Genomic DNA, 22,490 nt, shown 5'->3' on the forward strand with positions numbered 1-22,490 from the left:
ATACTTCCCCCATGATAGGCCAAAATGCCAAGGAACCCCTGCAGAGTGCTCAAGGAACCCTGGGGTTCCAGGGAACCCTGGTTGAGAAAGCCTGCTCCAGGCACACTGGTTTCCTCCAACATCCCAAAAGCATACAGATAACTTAATTGCTTTCTCCAAAATTGGCCCTAGACTACAATACATACACAGACATAGGACTATGGTAGGGATTAGTTTGTGAGCTCCTCTGAGGCAGGAAACACTTGACAGTTTTCGTACGCGTTTTCTGCACAGAAAAACTGAGAACTCATGTTAATCAATGTGCTAGTACACACTTGCTGTGTTGTTCGTGCGCAGAAAAAAAACTGACATTCTGCATCCTAATTCTGCAGATTTTGGCAGTTTTCTGTATCAATTACATCAGCTGCTGTGAAAAAACGCGCGCGTTGTCCTGCATGGAAACACTTAGTGTGCAGAAAAAGTATGCAGAAAAACGCGCGCGGAAAACTGAAAGTCAAGTGTGTTCCCTGCCTGAGGGACAATTAAAGTGGACCTGAACTCTTGCACAACAGAAGGAAAACATAAAGAAATGCACCCTGTATGTATTCAGAGAGTTTAGCCTGTCTAATTCCCCCTCATCTGTGACTAATCACAAGTTGTAATTTGATACTTCAGGTGTCTGGCTGCCTTGGCAGAGCAGCTAATTTTTAAACACAGAATGTTAACCCTATGTCTGCTTCCATGGAGGTAGACACACTGCAGAATTATTGCAGGATTTGTATCAGCTGTAACAAAGACATGTTTTTTCTTTAAAGGTTATTATGCTGTTGCTTATCTTTTTAGAGCAGAGAGAAAGTTCTGAGTTCAGGTCCGCTTCAAAGGACCACTAATTAATGGAGGACCGCTCGTATCTGCCTGTCTTAGGCTCAACACACACCATACAATCTTGGTTGTTCAATCTTACCACTTTCATGTAGTATAAGAGCTTATCCAATTTCAATAATTTTTATTGGAGTTTTTAAAACATATAATATATATACAAGCTTTGAATGGCATGTACATCGAAATAGAAAACACAACAAATGTAGATGTTATACATAGTACAGATATGAGTACAAGTACAAGTATCGTAATCTTTTTCAGCATTGTAGGCCAGTGTTCCAGTGAAGTTCAGGATGGTTATACAGTTGTTATAGAGCTTGATTACAAACATACAAATAAGCTGTTTATTTTTATGCTAGATGGAGAATGCGCAAAGTATTAATATTAACTCGTTGTATATTATTGTGATTGTATTGGTGTTAAATATACACTTATGGGTATGCTCTATATGCGTACATACATGTCTATACGCGAATTTTGTACTTAGAGACCTACAATAAAGCTGATACCATGCCTAATCGGTCTATAATGAGTAGTGGAAGTCTTTCAGAATTATTATCAAACCACAAGTTTGATATAATTCTCCTAGGAAATAAGTAAAATATTAAACTAAACGCTAGTTATAGAAGTTAAGTGAGTGTATAACATACAAATCTACAGATATATATAGTCAGAAGTAAAAAACTAAAGGCTAATAGCCTTATAAAAACAGAAACCAATTTTTCCTTCATTATTACTCTAGTGGTCAAGAGTTAACAAATGACTAAATAATAAGTTATACCAGCATAATGGATTAGAAGGTATTCCTAATGGCCTCTATTGTGGTAGCGTTGGTTGTTGAGGACTAAGATCCTCTCAACCCGGAGAATGGGGGCTTTAAACCACCCTACAGAGACTCCGGGGAGTGGACCTAGGCTGCAGTCAACCACATAGGGATTTCTAAGGGTGTCCATTAAGTGCTGGTGATATGATGAGCCACTAATATTATGTGAGAGGAGTCAGCTCACTGCTCCAATATCAAATTAGTTCAAATAGTTATAATATACTAAACAGAACTAAACTAATCTAGACTATACTAAACTAGATTAAACAACTATACTATTGTCCCATATGTCTTGTAGGTTTTATAGTATGAGGTACAGTATCACAGAGTATATGCTCATATATCAGATCCAATCTAATCCAGTCTGAAGTTGAGTCTGCTTGTGTGAGAAGAGGAATGGTTACCTCATAAAACTCAAAACTCAAGGAGTTTGGACTTCCTGAACACAGTAGGCCATAGACTAGCCCTGTTCAGGAAAGACTGTAGTGTTCCACATCTGATTGACCAGGCTTTTTCAGCTAACAGATTTGTTTCAACTCTTTTCAAAATTTCTCCCATTGTCGGTATTTCTGTGGATTTCCAGTTAGAGGCGGTTAGGCCTCTTGTCACAATAAAGATGTGGTTTGAAATCAGTCTTTCCTGAGAGGGCAAGTCCTCAATCCCTAAGTGTAGTAGTGCCATACCAGGAGAAATAGTCTGGAGGGACATTGGAAGCTGACCGAGAAAACGTTCAATATCCTTCCAAAGGTCCTCAATTTTAGGGCATTCCCAGAAAATATGCTCAATGGTACCCGTCAAGCCACAGTTCCTCCAACATAGTGGGGAAGCTTTCATGTCAAATTTTGATATTTTTTCCGGACTCATGTACCACTGCCAAATGATCTTGAGTAATCCCTCATGATGGGCGACACAGTGAGACGATTTTTTCAAGTTTCTAACAGTCATTTCCCATTTCTCCATATCAATTTCAACTCCCAAGAAACTCTGCCATCTCATCAATTGCAATTTAGGGGCCTCTTCTTTCAAATCCAGTAGTGTTTTATAAAAAGTGGCTGTGCCTTTCAGATTAACTCCTTCTGGTTTGATCAATTTATTTATTTTAGGTATTAAGCTGATTGGGGTATAAGGATGTCTTGCTAGGAATCTGTGAATTAGATCATACGTTTGTTTTTCTTCTACTGGAATACCATACATATTTTTTAGGTAGTCAAAGGACCTGATCTCAGAGTTGTCTAGCAAATCCTCTATTGTTTTAATTCCTTGTTCTTCCCATTTTTCCAGGTTTATGTTTCTAAGGACTGCATATAATGTATTCAATGGTGTAGGTATTGGTGTAGACAATAGATCTCCCTTGTGTAGCTGAACTATCTCTTTCCATAGTCTTAAGGTGTTGGCTGATACTGGGTTACGAATTTTAGGTTGGACTTTCCAAACCAGTCTGGATACTAGGAATGTTTTAAATGAACTATATGGGAGATGTTCTTCCTCTATGGAGAGCCACTGTTTATCCCTATCTTCCAACCATATTGTCCTGGATTGATCTAGTATAGTTGCTCTATAGTAAGATTCAATCTTAGGGACACCTAGACCTAGATCAGAGGTATGTGATGTTAAAATCTTGTGGGAAAATCTGGACTTTTTGTTTGCAAGGACAAATCTATTCAGTATTCTTTGAAGGTCTTCTAGAAATTTTTGGGGAATTCTAATGGGTAGATTTCTGAATAGGTACAGAAGCTGGGGTAGTAACATCATCTTAAATGCGGCAACTCTACCTAGCCAGGAATATTCTAATTTTGCTATATTTTCTAGTTTGGATTTGAGTTTGGTCAGCCAGGGAGTATAATTTTCTCTGAATAATTGGGCTATTGTAGGGGTTATTTGTATACCTAAATATTTTAGTGTTTTTTCGTTCCATGAGTAATGGCAGAGTCCCTTGAGAGTATCTTTGAGTGTTTGGGGAACAAAACATGGAAGAATAACTGTTTTCTTTTCATTAACCTTATAAAATGATATTTTAGAAAAGTTGTCAAGATCAGTGAGTACATTTGGCAGTGATACAAGAGGCTTTTGTATGAATAGTATGATGTCATCTGCATACAAACTTAATTTTATTTGGGATTTGTCTAATTTTATACCATAAATTTGAGGATTTTGTCTAATTTGTTGGGCTAATGGTTCCAATGTTAAATTAAATATCAGTGGAGATAGTGGGCAGCCTTGACGGGTACCATTGTTGATATCAAAGGAGTCAGATAGAGATCCTGAAGACATGACTCTGGCAGAGGGATGAGTATATAAGGCCAGAATTGCCCTATGAAGGGGAGCAGGAATTCCGAATTTTGTCAACACCCTAGACAGATACAGCCAGTTAACTCTGTCGAACGCCTTCTCCGCGTCTAAAGAGACGAGGAGGGTAGGCGTCCGACAGAGCTTAAGTTTGTGTAGTAATGCTAAGACTTTCCTAGTGCTATCACTGGTGGATCTACCTCTAGTGAATCCTACCTGGTCAGAATGTATTAATTGGGGCATAAGGGGGGCTAGTCTGTTGGCAATGATTTTGGCATAAATTTTTATATCGGTATTTAAAAGGGATATTGGCCTATAGCTACTGGGGTCTGTTGGGTCTTTATCATCTTTGGGTATTGTAGATATCAATGCTGTGAGTGATTCTTGGGGAAAACTACCTTGTAAAGCTATCTCGTTAAACATTGCCGTAAGTGGTTTGGCTAGTATATCTATAAATTTTTTATAATAGTCGTTAATATAGCCGTCAGGGCCAGGGGCTTTATCGTTTTTAAGTGTGTTGATGGCTGAAATGATTTCTTGTTGTGTAAATGGGACTGCTATGGATTTCTGCTCAAATTCTGATAATGTGGGGAGTTCTACTTTATCTAAATATTGGTCTATTTCTTGTACTGATGGTATATGTGTGTTTGGATCTTTTTCCAGGTTGTACAGGTTTTCATAGTACGATGCCAGGGCATCCACTATGTCCTTGGGGTGATGCACTACTGTATCTGCCTTAGGGTGTTTGATCTTAACTATCCTTTGAGAGATTCTTTTTCCCTTAATTTTTTGTGCCATGGATTTTCCGGCCTTATTCCCTTCATAGTACCAACTCTGTTTCAACATAGTCTGCCATTTATCGTATTGATAAAACATACAATCTGCCAGTTCCTGTCTTTTTTCCTCTAAGGTCATAGTTAGGTTTGTCTTCCCTTTGTTAAAAATTTCTTTTTCCAAACTTTTAATTTCATCTAATAATGAATTGGTCTTTCCAGATATTTTCTTCCTCAATATAGCACTGTATTTCATAATTACCCCTCTCATGAAGGCTTTATGAGTATTCCAGAGTGTAGCTCTGGAGATTTCTTTAGTATCATTAAAGTGAAAGAACTCAAGTAGATCTTTCTTAATGCTGGGAGAGGTAAATTCTGAATTTAAAGTGAACTTGTTTAGTCTCCAGATATATGGTTGTTGGGATGTAGTTTGCAGTTTAAAGCTAGTTGTTATAGGGGCATGATCAGACCATACTCTGGTGCCTATGTCTACATTTGAGACTAGTGGTAATGAGAACCTGTCAGCGAGACAGAAATCTATCCTGGTAAAAGATTTATGGATGGGTGAATAGTAAGTATACTGCTTTTCTTTGGGGTGTGTACACCTCCAAACATCATATAATTCAAATCTAAGCAATGCTGGTTGGAGGATCGAATGTGCTCTTCTGATCTTAGAGGTGCTATCAATTTGGGGGTCAACGATAGAGTTAAAGTCTCCATTGATAAATATATATCCTTTGGCCATATTAGAGATTTTTTGGAGTTTTTTATTGATAAATTTAATCTGATGGAAATTAGGGGCATAAATATTTGCAAAAGTATATTCTTTAGAATTAATTGTTCCAACAATCACTACCATCCTACCATCCTCACTGCTAAATGTTTCCCTTACCACCAGTCCCAACGTATCTTTAATGGCTATACATACCCCCGCTTTTTTCTTATCTTGCAGCGTTGCATGTATTATTGTTGAGTATTGGTATATTTTAAATTTTTTAGCTGCTTTTTTGTTTAGGTGAGTCTCTTGGAGGCATATAATATCAGCTTTGTTTTCCTTTGCCAATTTTTGCAGTAAATACCTCTTCCTACAAGAGTTCAAGCCTCTCACATTTAATGATAACATCTTGCAATCACCTGCCATGTTCTTCACTTTTGTTATTACCTGTGGAATAAAATTGTAAAACAATAAACTCATACATTTCAGACCTTAGAAAAGAAGGATCTTTCCAAATGTCCATTTGGAGTTGACATCTGTGGTGTACCTTATCTCTGCGATTTAAAGAGCAAGTTAGTTGGGAACATTTCCTATAAGACATTAGGGAACAAGAAAAAAACAGTAACATCAACAAATCAAACTTCAGGTCATGTGGGATATATGTGGGCATCCGGTTTTACCCACACATAAACCACTAAGGCTACTGTTCAGTCCAATTAAGCTAAACAGCAAGAGAAAAAGGAAAGCACAGAATAAGAAAAAAGAAGAAAAAAGGAAGAAAAAAAAGAAATTAGTTTCCTGGAGTGTAGATCAGGGAAACAGCAACAAAACTTCAGAGTACTAAAGTTCCGGGTTGTACTTTTTCCAAAAAGTGGGGACACAAGTCCACGGAAAAAGACAAAAAGTGGAGGGGAAAATAGTTTATGGCTTCTCACCCATACAGTCAAGAAGTGCCTGAAGCCTCCGCAGCTTTATCCTTGTCTGGTGTGATGGGTAGTGATGTATCCATTGCTAACGGTTTAGGTAGAAGTGGTGGTTTATAAAGTCTATCTTTCCTCTGATCTCTGGGGACAAAGATAGGGATGTCCCATTTGGCAAAAAGATCTTTTCCTTCCTGTGGTGTTTTGATTATGTGGGTCATGCCACTGTCTCTGACGATCAACTTGGGTGGAAATCCCCAGGAGTATTCCAGCTTGTGATGTCTCAGGGTGTTAGTTATCTGTGCAAATCCTCGTCTGGCAAGTAGGGTGGCTTTGGAGAGGTCCTGGTATAAAATCAGATCTTGATACGGACTGGGCAATTTCTTCCCAGCTCTTGTCGAGTTAAGTAATAGTTCCTTGACATGGAAGAAGTGGATTCTCGCTATAACGTCCCTTGGCAGATGTTTAGGGATATGGCCAGGTTTGGGCAGTCTATGGGCCCGATCCACAGTCAACTCACTCTCAGTCAAAGTTGGAGAGATCACTTTCAGTATGTTCATTATATAGTTCTTTAGATCATCTGTTTGGACTGTTTCCGGGACCCCTCTTATTTTTATATTGTTTCGTCTGTTTCTGTCCTCCCCATCTGCTATCTTTTCCTTCATCAAGTTATTTTCCTTCACCAACTCTGTGTGTGCATCTACCAGCTCATTGTGGGCTATAGACATCTCCTCTATTCTGTTCTCTAATCTAGAGATCCTCTGGTCATTTTCACTAGTGTAGATGGAAAGATGTGATACCAGGGAGTGAAAGTCACTTCTAAGATCATCATTGTTGCTTTTCATCTCTTTACAGAATGATGTCATGAACTCCCTAAAGAATCTTTGTGTCACAGGCTGGTCTGAGGCATTGAGGGATGTTAAGGAGTCTGGCATGGTGTTTTGGGGTGGTTGGGTGAATGGTTGGTCAGCTGGGTATGGGGAGGATTGTGGCCTTTGTCCTACCTGGGATCCTGGTGGTTCTTGTGTGCTGTTTCCGGAAAAAATTGCGGATTTTCCGGATTTTCCTCCTGAATTCGGATTTTGCATAGACTTATGCGGACTTCTTTCGCGGAATTCCGCGTCGGCGGTTTTCACTCCGTCCTCTTCTTCACCGCTGTCCTCCTCTGCGTGGCCCGCTCTGTCACCTCTCCTATAGGGGGTCTGTAGAGGGGCAAATCGGTTCCTCTGTTCCAGCGGTGGTGGAGTTCTGTAGTTAGCTTCATAGCTGGAGTTAGGCCTGTAATGGCGGCGGCCATCTTGTTTTTCTTCAGAGAAAAAGCTGGAGAGCTTGCGAGGGATGGTGGATCTGTGTTTCTGGTTGCTTCTCGCAGTCTGCCACTTCTCTGTGTTCTCTGGGTGTTCACCCATGTTTTAGGTGAAAATTGGGGCTTTTAGGTCGCTGTAAGTCGCTTTAGAAGGGTGAGATCAGCAGGAGCTACAGGCTCAGGCAACCATTCAGCTCCAGCGTCAAGCCACGCCCCCTATAAGAGCTTATCCAATCAATCATTCCAGGTATTTTCAATCTGTTGGCCCTTATACTAGATAGACTTGGTAAATCTGTACAACCAAGATTGTATGGTGTGTGTTGAGCTTAAGACTATTAGACTGTACAGCGGGCTGCTAATGGCATTTCAGCTAGCATTAAAACTGTCTCCTCCTGATCTTAGCCAGGCAGATACGAGCTGTCCTCCGTTGGTAAAGAGCTGTCACATCTCGCTGTCGTGAATGTGTAAACAGCAGGGTGATTTATTTTTGAACTACAGGTAGTCCTCGGTTAACGAACGAGATAGGGACTGTAGGTTCGTTCTTAACCTGAATCCGTTCTTAAGTCGGGACACTGTGCTATTTCTGTCCTGTGTGCCTCCAGTGTCCCCCTCTGGCTCATCTCTGGCTCCCGTGTCTCCTTGGTCTCCCTTGTGTGTCTCCCATGTGCCTCCTTGTGTCTCCCATATGTCCCATGTGCCACCTTTGCCCCCATTCTTTAAGCAGAGTAGGCGCAGCGGAAGCCATATCAGGGACATCTCACCTGTTCCATGGTGGTGTAACGTCCCATCGTGCTGCCCGGAAGCTGCGCAGCCCGTCCTCTCTGCTAGGCTTCTCCTGATGCGTCATTATGCGACACATGAGAAGCCGCTGGGGGGGGGACAGTGAACGGAGAGAGAGGACGATACACCACCATGGAACAGGTGAGATGTCTCCTATCTGGCTTCCGCTGCGCCTACTCGCACTCGGAACGGCAGGAGGAGAGGTAGTCCCCGGTTGCGTGACGTCATCGCGGCGGGTCGGCGGGCGTTCGTATTGGCGGGGCATTCTTAAATCGGGCATTCGTAAACTGGGGACTACCTGTAATTCCTAACCCTTCACTATCCCTTCTACTAGCATTCTTTGCAGTATAAATCTTTTTTAGCTTTATTTTTTAGAAATTTGGGATAGTGGTCCTTTAAGACTTATACCCCTGTACTGTGTACATTTGCAAGAATAACGTATTCCAGTGTCTCAAAGCTTGATAATGCACGTGTTGAGGTCGACATTGTACATCTATTCTATCTATATTGGAAAAATACAGCAAATTTGGCTGGTTTATAAATGGGAGCTTAGAAACTTTTTTGGTGTGTGCTAATAAAGTTTTCCTGTTTTGAATGGACTTTTTTCTTTTGGTGTCCCAATCAAATGTTTGTTGCATTGAGTGTAGTGATCACCCCTTTGGGATTACCCTTCGCTCCACAATCAATCGGTAAGATGGTGCGGGTCAGTAGGTGAAGGCTGAAATAGTAATTCCTGCCCTGCAATGCTATTGGAAGTTGGCGGATGGTGCCAGTGCAGGCACCCAAGTGTCTTAGTGAGTATAACAGGGAATTGCGGGAGAAGGGGGCGAAGCCCAGGTAAGCATTGGGGGGAAGGGTAGAAGGTAGAGAGCGTGGATGGACTACAATATAACAATGGTCTTCGCTTCTTTTTATTTATTTATTTTTTTTAAGATTCAAAGTATGAAGAGTTGCTGGAGAAGTACAACAAGGAGGTGCAGGAGAGGACCAGCCTGGAAGCAGAGCTCAGGCTCCTTCAGATGAGAGTAAGTAAGACATTTTTTTTTTTCTATTTTTTCCTTGACCTGTAAGTATTGTAAGTCACCATAGAAAGTATCTTTGGTCCGTGTCAGACCAGTTCAATGAAAATCAAGGTGGCCACAGACTCTGTATTCTCAATAGAGTATTTTTGCTCAGGCTTGTTTATCTCTCGTAATCGGCAAATGTGTCTTCACTCCGCCCCCCTCTTTTTCTCTTGAAGTAACTCAGCTGTTGCCAGGGTGATGTGTCTATTCAGCAGAGCAGAATCAAGACACAGGCAGAGAGCATCTCCTGGCAATGATTACATTTGCCGATTATCCAGAGATAAGCAAGCCTGTACTGCTCCCTGCAGTGAAAGTTTAAAGAGACTCTGTAACCTCAAAAACATCCCCTGGGGTACTCACCTCGGTTGGGGGAAGCCTCCGGATCCTAATGAGGCTTCCCACGCCGTCCTCTGTCCCACGGGGGTCTCGCTGCAGCCCTCTGAACAGCCGGCGACAGACCCGACTGTAAATTCAATATTTACCTTTGCTGGCTCCAGCGGGGGCGCTGTGGCTGCTTTCGGCTCCGAACTACACGGAAATACCCGATCTCAGTCGGGTCCGCTCTACTGCGCAGGCGCCGGAAACTTGCGCCTGCGCAGTAGAGCAGACCCGACGGCGATCGGGTATGTCCGCCTACTTAAGAGCCGACAGCCGTCAGAGCGCCTGCGCAGGAGCCGGGAAGGTAAATATTGACGTCATCTTTCACGGAGGGCTGCAGCGAGACCCCTGAGGGACGGAGGACGGCGTGGGAAGCCTCATTAGAATCCGGAGGCTTCCCCCACCCGAGGTGAGTACCTCCCAGGGGACGTTTTGACGTTACAGATCCTCTTTAAAGTTTTTACTCACAGGGAAAGCTTGAGAAATGCTTTAAAGAGACTCTGTAACATTAAAAACATCCCCTGGGGGGTACTCACCTCGGGTGGGGGAAGCCTCCGGATCCTAATGAGGCTTCCCACGCCGTCCTCTGTCCCACGGGGGTCTCTCCGCAGCCCTCCGAACAGCCGGCGACTGTGCCGACTGTCATTTCAATATTTACCTTTGCTGGCTCCAGCGGGGGCGCTGTGGCGGCTTTCCATTCCGAACTACACGGAAATACCCGATCTCATTCGGGTCCGCTCTACTGCGCAGGCGCAGGAGACTTGCGCCTGCGCAGTAGAGCGGACCCGACGGCGATCGGGTATTTCCGTGTAGTTCGGAATGGAAAGCCGTCAGAGCGCCTGCGCAGGAGCCAGGAAGGTAAATAATGACGTCACCGCTGCCCGGACTCCACGGAGGGCTGCAGCGAGACCCCTGACGGATGGAGGACGGCGTGGGAAGCCTCATTAGGATCCGGAGGCTTCCCCCACCCGAGGTGAGTACCCCCCAGGGGATATTTTTATGTTACAGTTCCTCTTTAAAATGTTCTTTTATGTATCTAGGGGTACTCGCTGAAATTTTAGTTTCGGAAGTACGATTCCATTTTAAAGTGAATCTGAAGTGATATTTTTTTAAAAAAAGATACACGCATAAGCAGAGGGAACGTTCTGGGTCCTACAGAGCCCCCCCATCTCATCTGCTTGTTCCCCACAGGCTCCCCCATTCAAAACTCCGCTGCGGGAGACTTCGGGAGCCCAAGTGCTTCGATAGAAGGGCAGATCTGTACTTGGCACATGTGAGAGAGAGCGCTGGCGCGTGTGTAGTACAGAGTGACCCGTTATCAAGAGCCTGAGTGCTCCAAAAAACTTTTGAAAGCGGAAGAGAGCATTCAGAGACTAACAGGGGGAGCCTGTGGGAGAATGACGGGACCAGGAGAGGAGCAGGAAGGCTCCATAGGACCCAGAGCCTTCCTTCACCTTAGATAAGTTTTTTGTTTTTAAATTTCGTCTCGGGCTCCCTTTAACGACAAGGAGAGATGAACCGTTGCAGGCTTAATTTTTACCTTTGTTTTCTGTTGGACCCTTTTGATGCTGTGTATTATGCAGCTATACCTGCAGCTTTTACAGAGAGCGCCTCTTGTTCAGGTCATGTATGTATTGTGTTTTCAGACAGTGAGTCAGAGTTCCCAGCCTGCTCCCCCGAGCGCCATGAACCACAGAGACATCGCCCGCCACCACACCTCGTCCTCTGTGTTTTCCTGGCATCAGGACCGCACGCCAACTCGCGTATCTACCAGCAGCCATGACACGTCTCTGAAGAGGAGCTACGGTGCCATGCATTCTCTCTGGGAGCAGGAGGAGACCCCCAGCAAGCGGGGCTTCAGAGGGGACACCTCTAACCGCAGCTTCAGTGAGCCTGCCAACATGGCCGCCACCGACCAGCTGAAGAGCCAGAACCAAGGTGACTCGGGAAGGGGCGTCGGCACAACTCTGGGGCTGCTTAGGATTAGGGCCGAGGGATTCAGCCTTATCTTCTTGCAGAGGAAAACTTATTACTCAGATATTGGCGGTTAGGGTTGGGCATTGATAAGAAATGTCAGTATTTGGGGAAAGGAAATGGGAATGCTTGTTTTCGGCTAAAATTTGAAGGTTAGTGTTAGGTGGCAATAATACAATTTTCTGTAATGCTGTGAATACACGGGTCGATTTTGCTGCTCAATTCTACCGCCCGATCGTTTCGCCGCTCGATTCCGCAGTCAATTCTCTTATCTTCCGCTCGTTTTTCTTATCTTTTTCCATTCACTTCAGTCCGGAATCGAGCGGCAAAACGATCAGGTGTGAGATCGGACATGTCAGAAATGATCTATAGAGCCATCTTAATGGCTCAAAATCGAGCCGTGTATTCCCAGCATTAGATTTGCCTGCCAAAACGATTTTCTCCAACATGTCCGATCTTAACCACCTCAGCCTTCAGTTGTTTTTCACCTTATGCATACGACAATTTTCATCTCCCATTCATTTGCCAAATAACTTTATCACTACTTAACACAATGAACTGATCTATATCTTGTTTGTTCCGCCACCAATTAGGATTTCTTTGGGTGGTATTTTTTTTTAAATGCATTTTAAACGGGAATATTAGGAAAAAATTGAAGAAAATAATTTTCTCAGTTTTTGGCCATTATAGCTTTAAAATAATACATGCTACCGCAATTAAAACCTATGTATAATATTTGCCTATTTGTCTCGGTTATTACACCATTTAAATTATGTCCCTATCACAATGTATGGCACCAATATTTTATTTGAAAATAAATGTGCATTTTTTCAGTTTTGCGCCCATCACTATTTAGGTAGGTAAACAGTTATTTTCAAATGTAATTGATTGTTTAATAGAAAAAATGTGTGTAGTTTTACTATTTGGCCACAAGATGGCCTCAGGTTTTTTTTTTTTTTTAATTTATTTATTTTTTTTATTCCATTCTGTAAGCGAGCCCTCTTGCTTACAGGAAGTGTTGGGAGGACTTGATTTTTTTTTTTTTTTTGGTTCAGAAAGATTGCGGCCTCTAATAAAAGCCATCGGTCTTTGTAACGGGGACTTAGATAAATGCATTCCCATTTATTCATTTCCGGGCTAACGGATGGCGCGGCAGCAGCCTTTTGGACATAGCAGCAATCTTCAAAAGGCTGAAATGGTTAATTTTGATCAATTTTCCGATCGATTTCCATAGAAGTGAACAGAAATCGATCAAAATTAGGGTCGGACATGTTGGAAAAAATCGATCTGGCAGGTAAATCTAACAGAAAATTGTATTGTGTGTACTTAGCATAAGGATGGTTGGATGATAATTAGGTTTAGGTGATAAGGACTGTTATCACCTAAATAATGATACCCACACAAACATAGGGAGAACATACAAACTCCATGGAGATAATGTCTTGGCCCAGATTTAACCAGTTTAGCCTTTAGGATGTGACTGTCACGTCCAAAAGGCAGCTGCTGTGCGCTCCCGTCCCGCTTCCAGTTATGCCGGAGATCAATGAATGGGATAGTTCCCATGAATTGATCTAAGTCCCCGGTAGAAAGACTGACAGCTTCTTATGAGAATCCGTGGTCTTTGTGAACAAAAAGAAAATCATGTCCTCCTTATACTTCCTGTAAGCGAGAGTGTTCGCTTACAGGATGGAATTAAAAAAAAGACTGTGGCCAAATAGTAAAATGTAAATACATTCTTTTTCACACAAAACACAATAAATTACATTTAAAATTGTTTACCTCCCACACCCAAAAAATACCCCCCAAAAAATGAAGAAAAAAATAAAATTACAATTTAGAAAATAAAAAAACAAATAGTTACAATTATAAACTTGTAAAATAGTGATGGACGCAAAACTGAAAAAAAAAATACCCCTTTATTTGCAAATAAAATATCGGCACCATACATTATGATAGGGACATAATTTAAGTGGTGTAATAACCAGGACAAATGGCCAAATAAAGTACATGGGTTTTAATTGTGGTAGCATGTATTATTTTAAAGCTATAATGGCCAAAACCTGAGAAATGAATTTTTTCCATTTTTATCTTAATCTTCCTGTTAAAATAAATTTAGAAAAAAATAATTCTTAGCAAATGTACCACCCAAAGAAAGCCTAATTGGTGGTGGAAAAAATAAGATATACTGTAGATAATTTCATTGTAATAATTAGTGATAAAGTTATTGGCGAATTAATGGGAGGTGAAAATTGCTTGGATGCATAAGGTGAAAAACAACTGAAGGCTGAAGAGGTTAATTAATCTAGAGACACATTTGAAGAAGCATCCCTCCTCCTTATGGTTCTGTCTCTCTGCAGATTCAGCAGAGGGAAACTATCTTTGCCCGTCAGAAGAATCGTGGGGCTCGGTATATTTCAAAGTGATAAAATTGTGTAGTAACAAATGTACATTACATGTCAAAAGTTTTAAGGGTCCGGACTTCAGATTGTTTAGTGACGTGCAGTTCTGGTGTCCTCCACAGATGTCTTGCAGTTGGAGTTTTTACTTTTCTGACTTCGTTTAACAATTGCTTCTACCATCTTCCTGTAAACTTCAGAGTTGAGGTCCAGAGTGACTGAGCTGGAGCAGCGGCTGCAAGTCCAGGAGAAAGAGCTGAAGAGTCACCTCAACAAGATTCAGGAGACGCAGGCAGCTTTGGAGAAGACCCAGGCTGAGCTCCTGGAGAGGGACAGGGCTGTGACAAAGAGCCGCGATGACCTGGCCAGGGTGACCGCGCAGTGGGAGCAGGCTGCAGACAGGGTATGTCATCACTGAGACACAGGCGCAAGATCCTGCCGAACATGGCGGTAACTAAAGGGAACCTGCAGTGAGAGTGATATGGAGGATGACTTATTTATTTCCTTTTACGCAATACCAGTTGCCTGGCAGCCCTACTAGTCTATTTGACTGCAATAGTGTCTGAATAACACCAGAAACAAGCATGCAGATAAACTTGTCAGATCTGACAATTTTGTCAGAAACACCTGATATGCTGCATGCTTGTTCAGGGGCTATGGCTAAAAGTATTAGAGGAAGAGGATCAGCAAGATAGCCAGGCAACTGGTATTGTTTAAAAGGAAATAAATATGACCGCCTCACTATCCCTCTTGCATCAGGTTCCCTTTAAGGTGGCCATACATCAGGTGACTTGGCGTCCCGAACGAACATCTGATTCGATTATTATAATCGAATTGGATGAAAATCGTTGTCGCCAAGTGCATGCCCGACAATGTGACCAATTTTGGGACACAGAACAAAGTGCTGTGTTTAACTGTTTGAATGCTGTTCTGCTGCAATTTTTTTTTCCTTTTTTTTTTATTTTTTTTTATTTTTGTGGTCAATTTTTTCGCTGTAAATTAATCTTTTAGAGCAAAGAGGAAATGCTGAGTTTCCGATCACTTTAAACTTCTATCCTTCATTTCCCATCAACCCCCTTTTCTACTCCACACCACCGCTTAACTTCTCATACTTGGTCAGGACCCCGTAACCCAAGTACAAATTTAATTTAAGCATAGTTTTCCCATGGAGTTTTTCCGATGGTTTCCCATCGTTTCCAAAGAACATAAAGACACACATTTTGAAAGTTTGCAATGTGGGAGGAGCTTCAGATGAAACCTGCTCCTCCAATAGTGATGACTCTGGCCAGGTTCCTCTTGTATTGGTACCTGTCGGCTTGTGCTAAACAGGAATTCAAACTCTCCTCTTCACCCAAACCTGGCTGCTCTAAATCTTGATTGTTCCGCCTAGGCTGTCTGATGGCTTCCTTATGCATTGTGGAGATTGTTGTGTGTGACTCCCGTGTCTGATGCTGCTGACGTCCGTCTCCGCCTGTTTCCTCAGTGTTCTCAGTCTGCTGGCTCTTTCATGCATTCTGGTGATAGTTGTATGTGACCCCCGTGTCTGATGCCGCTGACGTCAGTCTCCGCCTGTTTCCTCAGTGTTCTCAGTCTGCTGGCTCTTTCATGCATTCTGGTGATAGTTGTGTGTGACTCCCGTGTCTGGTGCCGCTGACGCCAGTCTCCGCCTGTTTCCTCAGTGTTCTCACTCTGATGGCTCTTTTATGCATTCTGGTGATAGTTCTGTGTGACTCCCGTGTCTGATGCCGCTGACGTCAGTCTCCGCCTTTTTCCTCAGTGTTCAGTCTGATGGCTCCTTCATGCATTCTGGTGATAGTTGTGTGTGACTCCCGTGTCTGATGCTGCTGATGTCAGTCTCCGCCTGTTTCCTCAGTGTTCTCACTCTGATGGCTCTTTCATGCATTCTGGTGATAGTTGTGTGTGACTCCCATGTCTGATGTTGCTGACGTCAGTCTCCGCCTGTTTCCTCAGTGTTCTCACTCTGATGGCTCTTTCATGCATTCTGGTGATAGTTGTGTGTGACTCCCGTGTCTGGTGCCGCTGATGCCAGTCTCCGCCTGTTTCCTCAGTGTTCTCAGTCTGATGGCTCTTTCATGCATTCTGGTGATAGTTGTGTGTGACTCCCATGTCTGATGCTGCTGACGTCAGTCTCCGCCTGTTTCCTCAGTGTTCTCACTCTGATGGCTCTTTCATGCATTCTGGTGATAGTTGTGTGTGACTCCCGTGTTTGATGCCGCTGACCTCAGTCTCCGCCTGTTTCCTCAGTGTTCTCAGTCTGATGGCTCTTTCATGCATTCTGGTGATAGTTGTGTGTGACTCCCGTGTTTGATGCCGTTGACGTCAGTCTCCGCCTGTTTCCTCAGTGTTCTCCATCTGATGGCTCTTTCATGCATTCTGGTGATAGTTGTGGTGGCTGGATAGAGTACTGGTTAAGGGCTCTGCCTTTGACATGGGAGACCAGGGTTCGAATCCTGGCTAGGTCAAGTACCTATTCAGTAAGGAGTTCAAGGCAAGACTCCCTAACATTGCAGGGTGGCCTCTTGAGCGCGTCCCAGTGGCTGCAGCTCTTGAGCGCTTTGAGTCCGACAGGAGAAAAGCGCTATACAAATGTTCAGATTATTATTATTATTATTACAAATGTTCAGATTATAGTTGTGTATGACTCCCGTATCCGATGTCGCTGACGTCAGTCTCCGCCTGTTTCCTCAGTGTTCAGTCTGATGGCTCTTTCATGCATTCTGGTGATAGTTGTGTGTGACTCCCGTGTTTGATGCCGTTGACGTCAGTCTCCGCCTGTTTCCTCAGTGTTCTCAGTCTGATGGCTCTTTCATGCATTCTGGTGATAGTTGTGTGCGACTCCCGTGTCTGATGCCGCTGACGTCAGTCTCCGCCTGTTTCCTCAGTGTTCAGTCTGATGGCTCTTTCATGCATTCTGGTGATAGTTGTGTGTGACTCCCGTGTTTGATGCCGTTGACGTCAGTCTCCGCCTGTTTCCTCAGTGTTCTCAGTCTGATGGCTCTTTCATGCATTCTGGTGATAGTTGTGTGTGACTCCCGTGTTTGATGCCGCTGACTTCAGTCTCCGCCTGTTTCCTCGGTGTTCTCAGTCTGATGGCTCCTTCATGCATTCTGGTGATAGTTCTGTGTGACTCCCGTGTTTGATGCCGCTGACTTCAGTCTCTGCCTGTTTCCTCAGTGTTCTCAGTCTGCTGGCTCTTTCATGCATTCTGGTGATAGTTGTGTGTATGACTCCCGTGTCTGGTGTTGCTGACGTCAGTCTCCACCTGTTTCCTCAGTGTTCAGTCTGATGGCTCCTTCATGCATTCTGGTGATAGTTGTGTGTGACTCCCGTGTCTGATGCTGCTGACGTCAGTCTCCGCCTGTTTCCTCAGTCTGATGGCTCCTTCATGCATTCTGGTGATAGTTGTGTGCGACTCCCGTGTCTGATGTTGCTGACGTCAGTCTCCGCCTCGGTGTTCTCAGTCTGATGGCTCTTTCATGCATTCTGGTGATAGTTGTGTGTGACCCCCGTGTCGGTTGCCGCTGACGTCAGTCTCCGCCTTTTTCCTCAGTGTTCAGTCTGATGGCTCCTTCATGCATTCTGGTGATAGTTGTGTGTGACTCCCGTGTCTGATGCTGCTGACGTCAGTCTCCGCCTGTTTCCTCGGTGTTCTCACTCTGATGGCTCTTTCATGCATTCTGGTGATAGTTGTGTGCGACTCCCGTGTCGGTTGCCGCTGACGTCAGTCTCCGCCTTTTTCCTCAGTGTTCAGTCTGATGGCTCCTTCATGCATTCTGGTGATAGTTGTGTGTGACTCCCGTGTCTGATGCCGCTGACTTCTGTCTCCGCCTGTTTCCTCAGTGTTCAGTCTGATGGCTCTTTCATGCATTCTGGTGATAGTTGTGTGTGACTCCCGTGTCTGATGCTGCTGACGTCAGTCTCCGCCTGTTTCCTCAGTGTTCAGTCTGATGGCTCTTTCATGCATTCTGGTGATAGTTGTATGTGACCCCCGTGTCTGATGCCGCTGACATCAGTCTCCGCCTGTTTCCTCAGTGTTCTCAGTCTGATGGCTCCTTCATGCATTCTGGTGATAGTTGTATGTGACCCCCAGCGTCTAATGCCGCTGACGTCAGTCTCCGCCTGTTTCCTCAGTGTTCAGTCTGATGGCTCTTTCATGCATTCTGGTGATAGTTGTGTGTGACTCCCGTGTCTGATGCTGCTGACGTCAGTCTCCGCCTGTTTCCTCAGTGTTCTCAGACTGAACAGAAGCTCAAGAAGGTGACAGAGGAGCTGAGCTGTCAGAGGCAGAATGCAGAGAGTGCCCGAGTGCTGGCGGAGAACAGACTGAAGGAGCGGGACAAAGAGAACCAGCAGGTGAGACATTTGTACTGCTCGCATATGTATGTCAGAATAGGCCACTCTGTCTTTCTGTCATTAGAAGAAACCTGTTTTAAAAACGTTAAGTGGAAGTCTTTTACCTGTACTGATGAGTCTGGGGATGCCCTTTCCTTTCATTAAAGAGAGTCTGAAGCCTAAAAGAAATCCTCTTTCTACTTGACATTTATGTTAAGCAATAAGTGCAAAGCTAAATTGCTGCGGCAGAACGATGTCATTAAACTCCGCAAATACCCGGGGCAAAATTTGGGCTCCTTCCTGGTAGAGGCAGAGCTTTGTGCAGTAGCTCTGCCTCTACTTGTGTCACTCTCCGCCTCCTCCCGCCCCTCTCAGCCTTCTTTCACTGAGAGGGGTGGGGAGATGCGGCGATCAGAGGAGATTGACGCGACTGGAGGCAGAGCTACAGCACAAAGCTCTGCCTTCCCAGGCAGCAAAATCCACGACCTGGAAAGCTGTGGAATTTTGCCCCGGTATTTGGAGGGTTAAATGACATTGTTCTACCGCGGGAATGCATCGTTTTAGCTCTCACATATTGCTCGACATAAATTTCAAGTAAAAAGAGGAATTTTTTAAAGCTTCAGACTCTTTTTAAAGCACACAAATATGGCAGCCTCCATATCCCTCTCACTTCAGTTGTCCTTTAAAGGACTTAAGAGGCGAATAAAAAAAAAAGTAAAGTGCCTGAAGCAAGTTTGAATGCACAGAGGACGCCATCTGCGCCCTCCCCGTGCAGTTTCGCTGGGATCCTCCTGTGCGTGGATGGGGGAGGCCCTAGAGTTGCGCATCCGCACTCGTGTCTATGCGGACTGCGCAGCTGTGGCAACCTAATGCGGCCATTTTACTGGAGGCATGACAGCCCTACCTAGGCTGTGGGGTCGGAAGCCGGGGGGGGGGGGGGGATTAAGCAGCGGGGACCCGGCGGAACTGCATGGAGGGCGCGGATGGAATCCTCCGTGTATTCAAATTTGCTTCAGGTACTTAACTTTTTTTATTCGCCTCGTACACTCAAGCAAGGCATGTTGTCCGGCAGGGATTGGGACCTGAGCTAAGATTGAGGCTGGACAGATGTGTCTCTATGCTAGCAATGTGTTCTATTGCTATGGGGGGAGGTAAAGAGAGGTCACAGAGCAAGAAGGGGGGCAGTGGAAAACAGTGGAAAATGCCCTTGTCAATCCTCCAATCGCATTACTCACTGGCATATCATGGGGAATTGGGGGTTGTTGTACACATGGAAGATTCTCGGCATAGGCAGCCATTATTGGCTGCCTCAACGGGTTTAATCTAGACATAGGCAAAACTGCTTTTTTTTGGGGGGGGGGGGGGTTGTTTTTTTCACTCTTGAGTATGGTAATATCAGTTCCTTGAGAGGAAACCCTCAGGATCCTGTTGAGGCATCCCTCTCTATTCTAATGTACCTCATCGCTGAGAGCAACTTCCCGGAAGATTAGCGATCTTGCAATGCATTGTCGCTTATCATATGGGGGCCGCGGAACTCCTTTTCGTGCAACGCGGCCGTGCTGCTGCGCATGCGAGCTCGCGCGGCTACTCTGTGGCCATGCTCCACAAGGAAGAGCTGTGCGGTCACGATGTGGAGGGGGTCCGCGCTTAGCGAGGGGGGGGGCTTCAGACCACAGAGGGAAGGCTTAATAGGATCCTGAGGCTTCCCTCTCTTCAGGTTAGGATCTTATTTTGAACCCGAGCTTCGGCTCTGGATTGCTTCCTGTTTTTTGTTCTTAGCTGTCTTTACATTGAAGTGCAATCTATAATGTTGACATGAGTGTTTCATGTCCTGTTCAGTGACCGAGGCATCCCTCCTGTTCCTCTTCTGATTGGCCGTTTCTGACACTTGCTCTTTCCTTAGGAACTCCTCCGCCAACAAAATTCACTGAAGAGCGTGGAGCAGGAACTGAACCAAACCAAAGCCAGACTAAGCCAGGAGTCCCAGCAAGCCAAGAACGAGTTCAACGCCATTCAGCTGGAGCTCGACCGCGTATGCTTTAACTTCTTACTACTATATTCTTCCTGACCCATACAAAGAGCCGACCTCTCCAGGGTATTACTCAGGCTTGTTGAGATACAAGTAATTCCAGCTGATTGAGATAATGATGTGCATACCCAAAGCCTCACACACAAGCTCAAGGGGCGGAGATTGACTCCAGTAGAGGCAGAGATACAGCGCAAAGCTCTGCCTCTACCAGGAAGCGCTCCCCGAATTTTTGCTCCAGGGATTTGGGGGTATAAAGCCCTCTTTCTGCTGCGGGAATGCTGCGTTTTAGCACTGCTCCTATTCCTCAACATAAATAACAGGTAACAATAAGTATTTTAATAGGCTTCAGTCTCTCTTTAAAGTGGACCTCGGCTGTAAAAATAAATCCCACACTATCAACACAGGCAGCAGAAGTTATGACAGTAACAATAAAAAAAAAAAAGTAAAAACTGAACACTTGTGCTATGAAATCCAGGTTTTGTTGGTTAGCCACACCCTCTATCTAAAAAACTGCCATGGCAGCTTTCTGTCTTTGCGAAGACTGCTTAGAGGTTGTATCATCTGTGGATGGGAGGGGCCTCAGTGTGGCCTGAGAGGTGCTCTGCTTCTTCCTGTGCTGCTGAGCCAGCCTATCACAGAGGAGAGATGAAGAGAGACGTAGTCTTGTGCCATCCACGGTATTTTGTTCTCCAGAGGTGCTACAATGCTTCCCTGCTGCATAATGAAGTGGTCAGCCATTGCTGCATTTAGAAAAAGAAACATTTCTTGTAATGTAATTCTGGCACTATTTCACTTTGGAATTTACGGCGTAGATCCTCTTTGAGTGGTTGATAAACATCCCTTATGATGGGTTCCATACTGGGCATACAGTACAGTAGCTTGCAGTTTAACCTCCTTAATGGTAATCCCGAGTCGGGCTCGGGCCAGAAATCTGCCGTTCAGAGCGGTAACCCCAAGCCTGTCTCGTAGCCGCCAGGGGGTATGCTGAGTCTTAGCGCAGCGGGCATTTGCAACTCCCCTCTCCTGGGATCCAGACGCAGGCAGCCATTCTTCTGGTCCTCGGGGGGGCCCCTGATTCCTCTGGTGAGATTGCTGTCTGTCGTCACTGCGATCTCTCTATAGGGGTAGAGCACCACCTGGTGGATGGAGTGAAAATTGCAGCACTGTATCCAGGGAGGGGAGTTTTATGCAGGGCTGCTGCAGATCTATCCAGCAGAATGATCCCCCCCCCCCCTCATTTAGGATCTAAAACCGTGTAAAAAAAATGCACCGCTTTTTGAGCCCTAAAATCTGGAAGTAATCATATTGCCAGGGAGGTTAATCTCCCCAGCACATTGTCCAGCATTGTACACTGGCAGAGGCCATTCCGCCATCTGATTATAATGGTTAAATGTTTTCCTGCAGGCGACCTATCAGAAGAAGGTGTTAGAAGGTGAATTGGAGGAGCAGAGACAGAAGCTAGTCAGGGCACAGCTAGATCTGCAGACCAGTGAGACCCAAGCAAGCAATCTGCAGAGAAAGCTCGAGGTAAGTGGCTATTCCTGCAGAAGATGGGTCAGGAATCTTTTTCTATCTTTTTTTTTTTTTTTTTTTATTTTTTTTTTTATTTATTCTGTGGGAGATGGTGACCTGTCACTTTGGCCTCACCAGAATCCCCAACTTTAGTTAATTATTATTAAACTTTATTAAAGAGAATCTGTACTGTCCGATTTGTACAATAAAAAACATACCAATCAAGTCACTGTGATCTCCTGGATTCCTCTTTGCCGTTTCCGCCGCTCCCCGCTGCAATCCTCGCCAGTTTTAGGCAGTGTTTGCAAACAAAAGACATG

The 22,490-nt window shown here is 44.4% G+C and overlaps 1 protein-coding gene across 2 annotated transcripts in view; it reads left to right on the top strand.

The window, feature by feature from the left end:
* CENPF (centromere protein F) overlaps positions 1–22,490 on the top strand; it is a 93,881-nt gene that overhangs the window by 24,798 nt on the left and 46,593 nt on the right. For both annotated transcript variants that reach the window (XM_068232961.1, XM_068232962.1), the window contains exons 5-10: positions 9,398–9,489; positions 11,553–11,844; positions 14,477–14,679; positions 18,525–18,650; positions 20,533–20,661; positions 22,063–22,185. In XM_068232961.1, coding sequence (XP_068089062.1) covers positions 9,398–9,489; positions 11,553–11,844; positions 14,477–14,679; positions 18,525–18,650; positions 20,533–20,661; positions 22,063–22,185 — 965 coding nt within the window. The remainder of the gene's footprint in view (positions 1–9,397; positions 9,490–11,552; positions 11,845–14,476; positions 14,680–18,524; positions 18,651–20,532; positions 20,662–22,062; positions 22,186–22,490) is intronic.

This window comes from Hyperolius riggenbachi, chromosome 4, assembly GCF_040937935.1.
Source record: "Hyperolius riggenbachi isolate aHypRig1 chromosome 4, aHypRig1.pri, whole genome shotgun sequence".
Taxonomy (NCBI): domain Eukaryota; kingdom Metazoa; phylum Chordata; class Amphibia; order Anura; family Hyperoliidae; genus Hyperolius; species Hyperolius riggenbachi.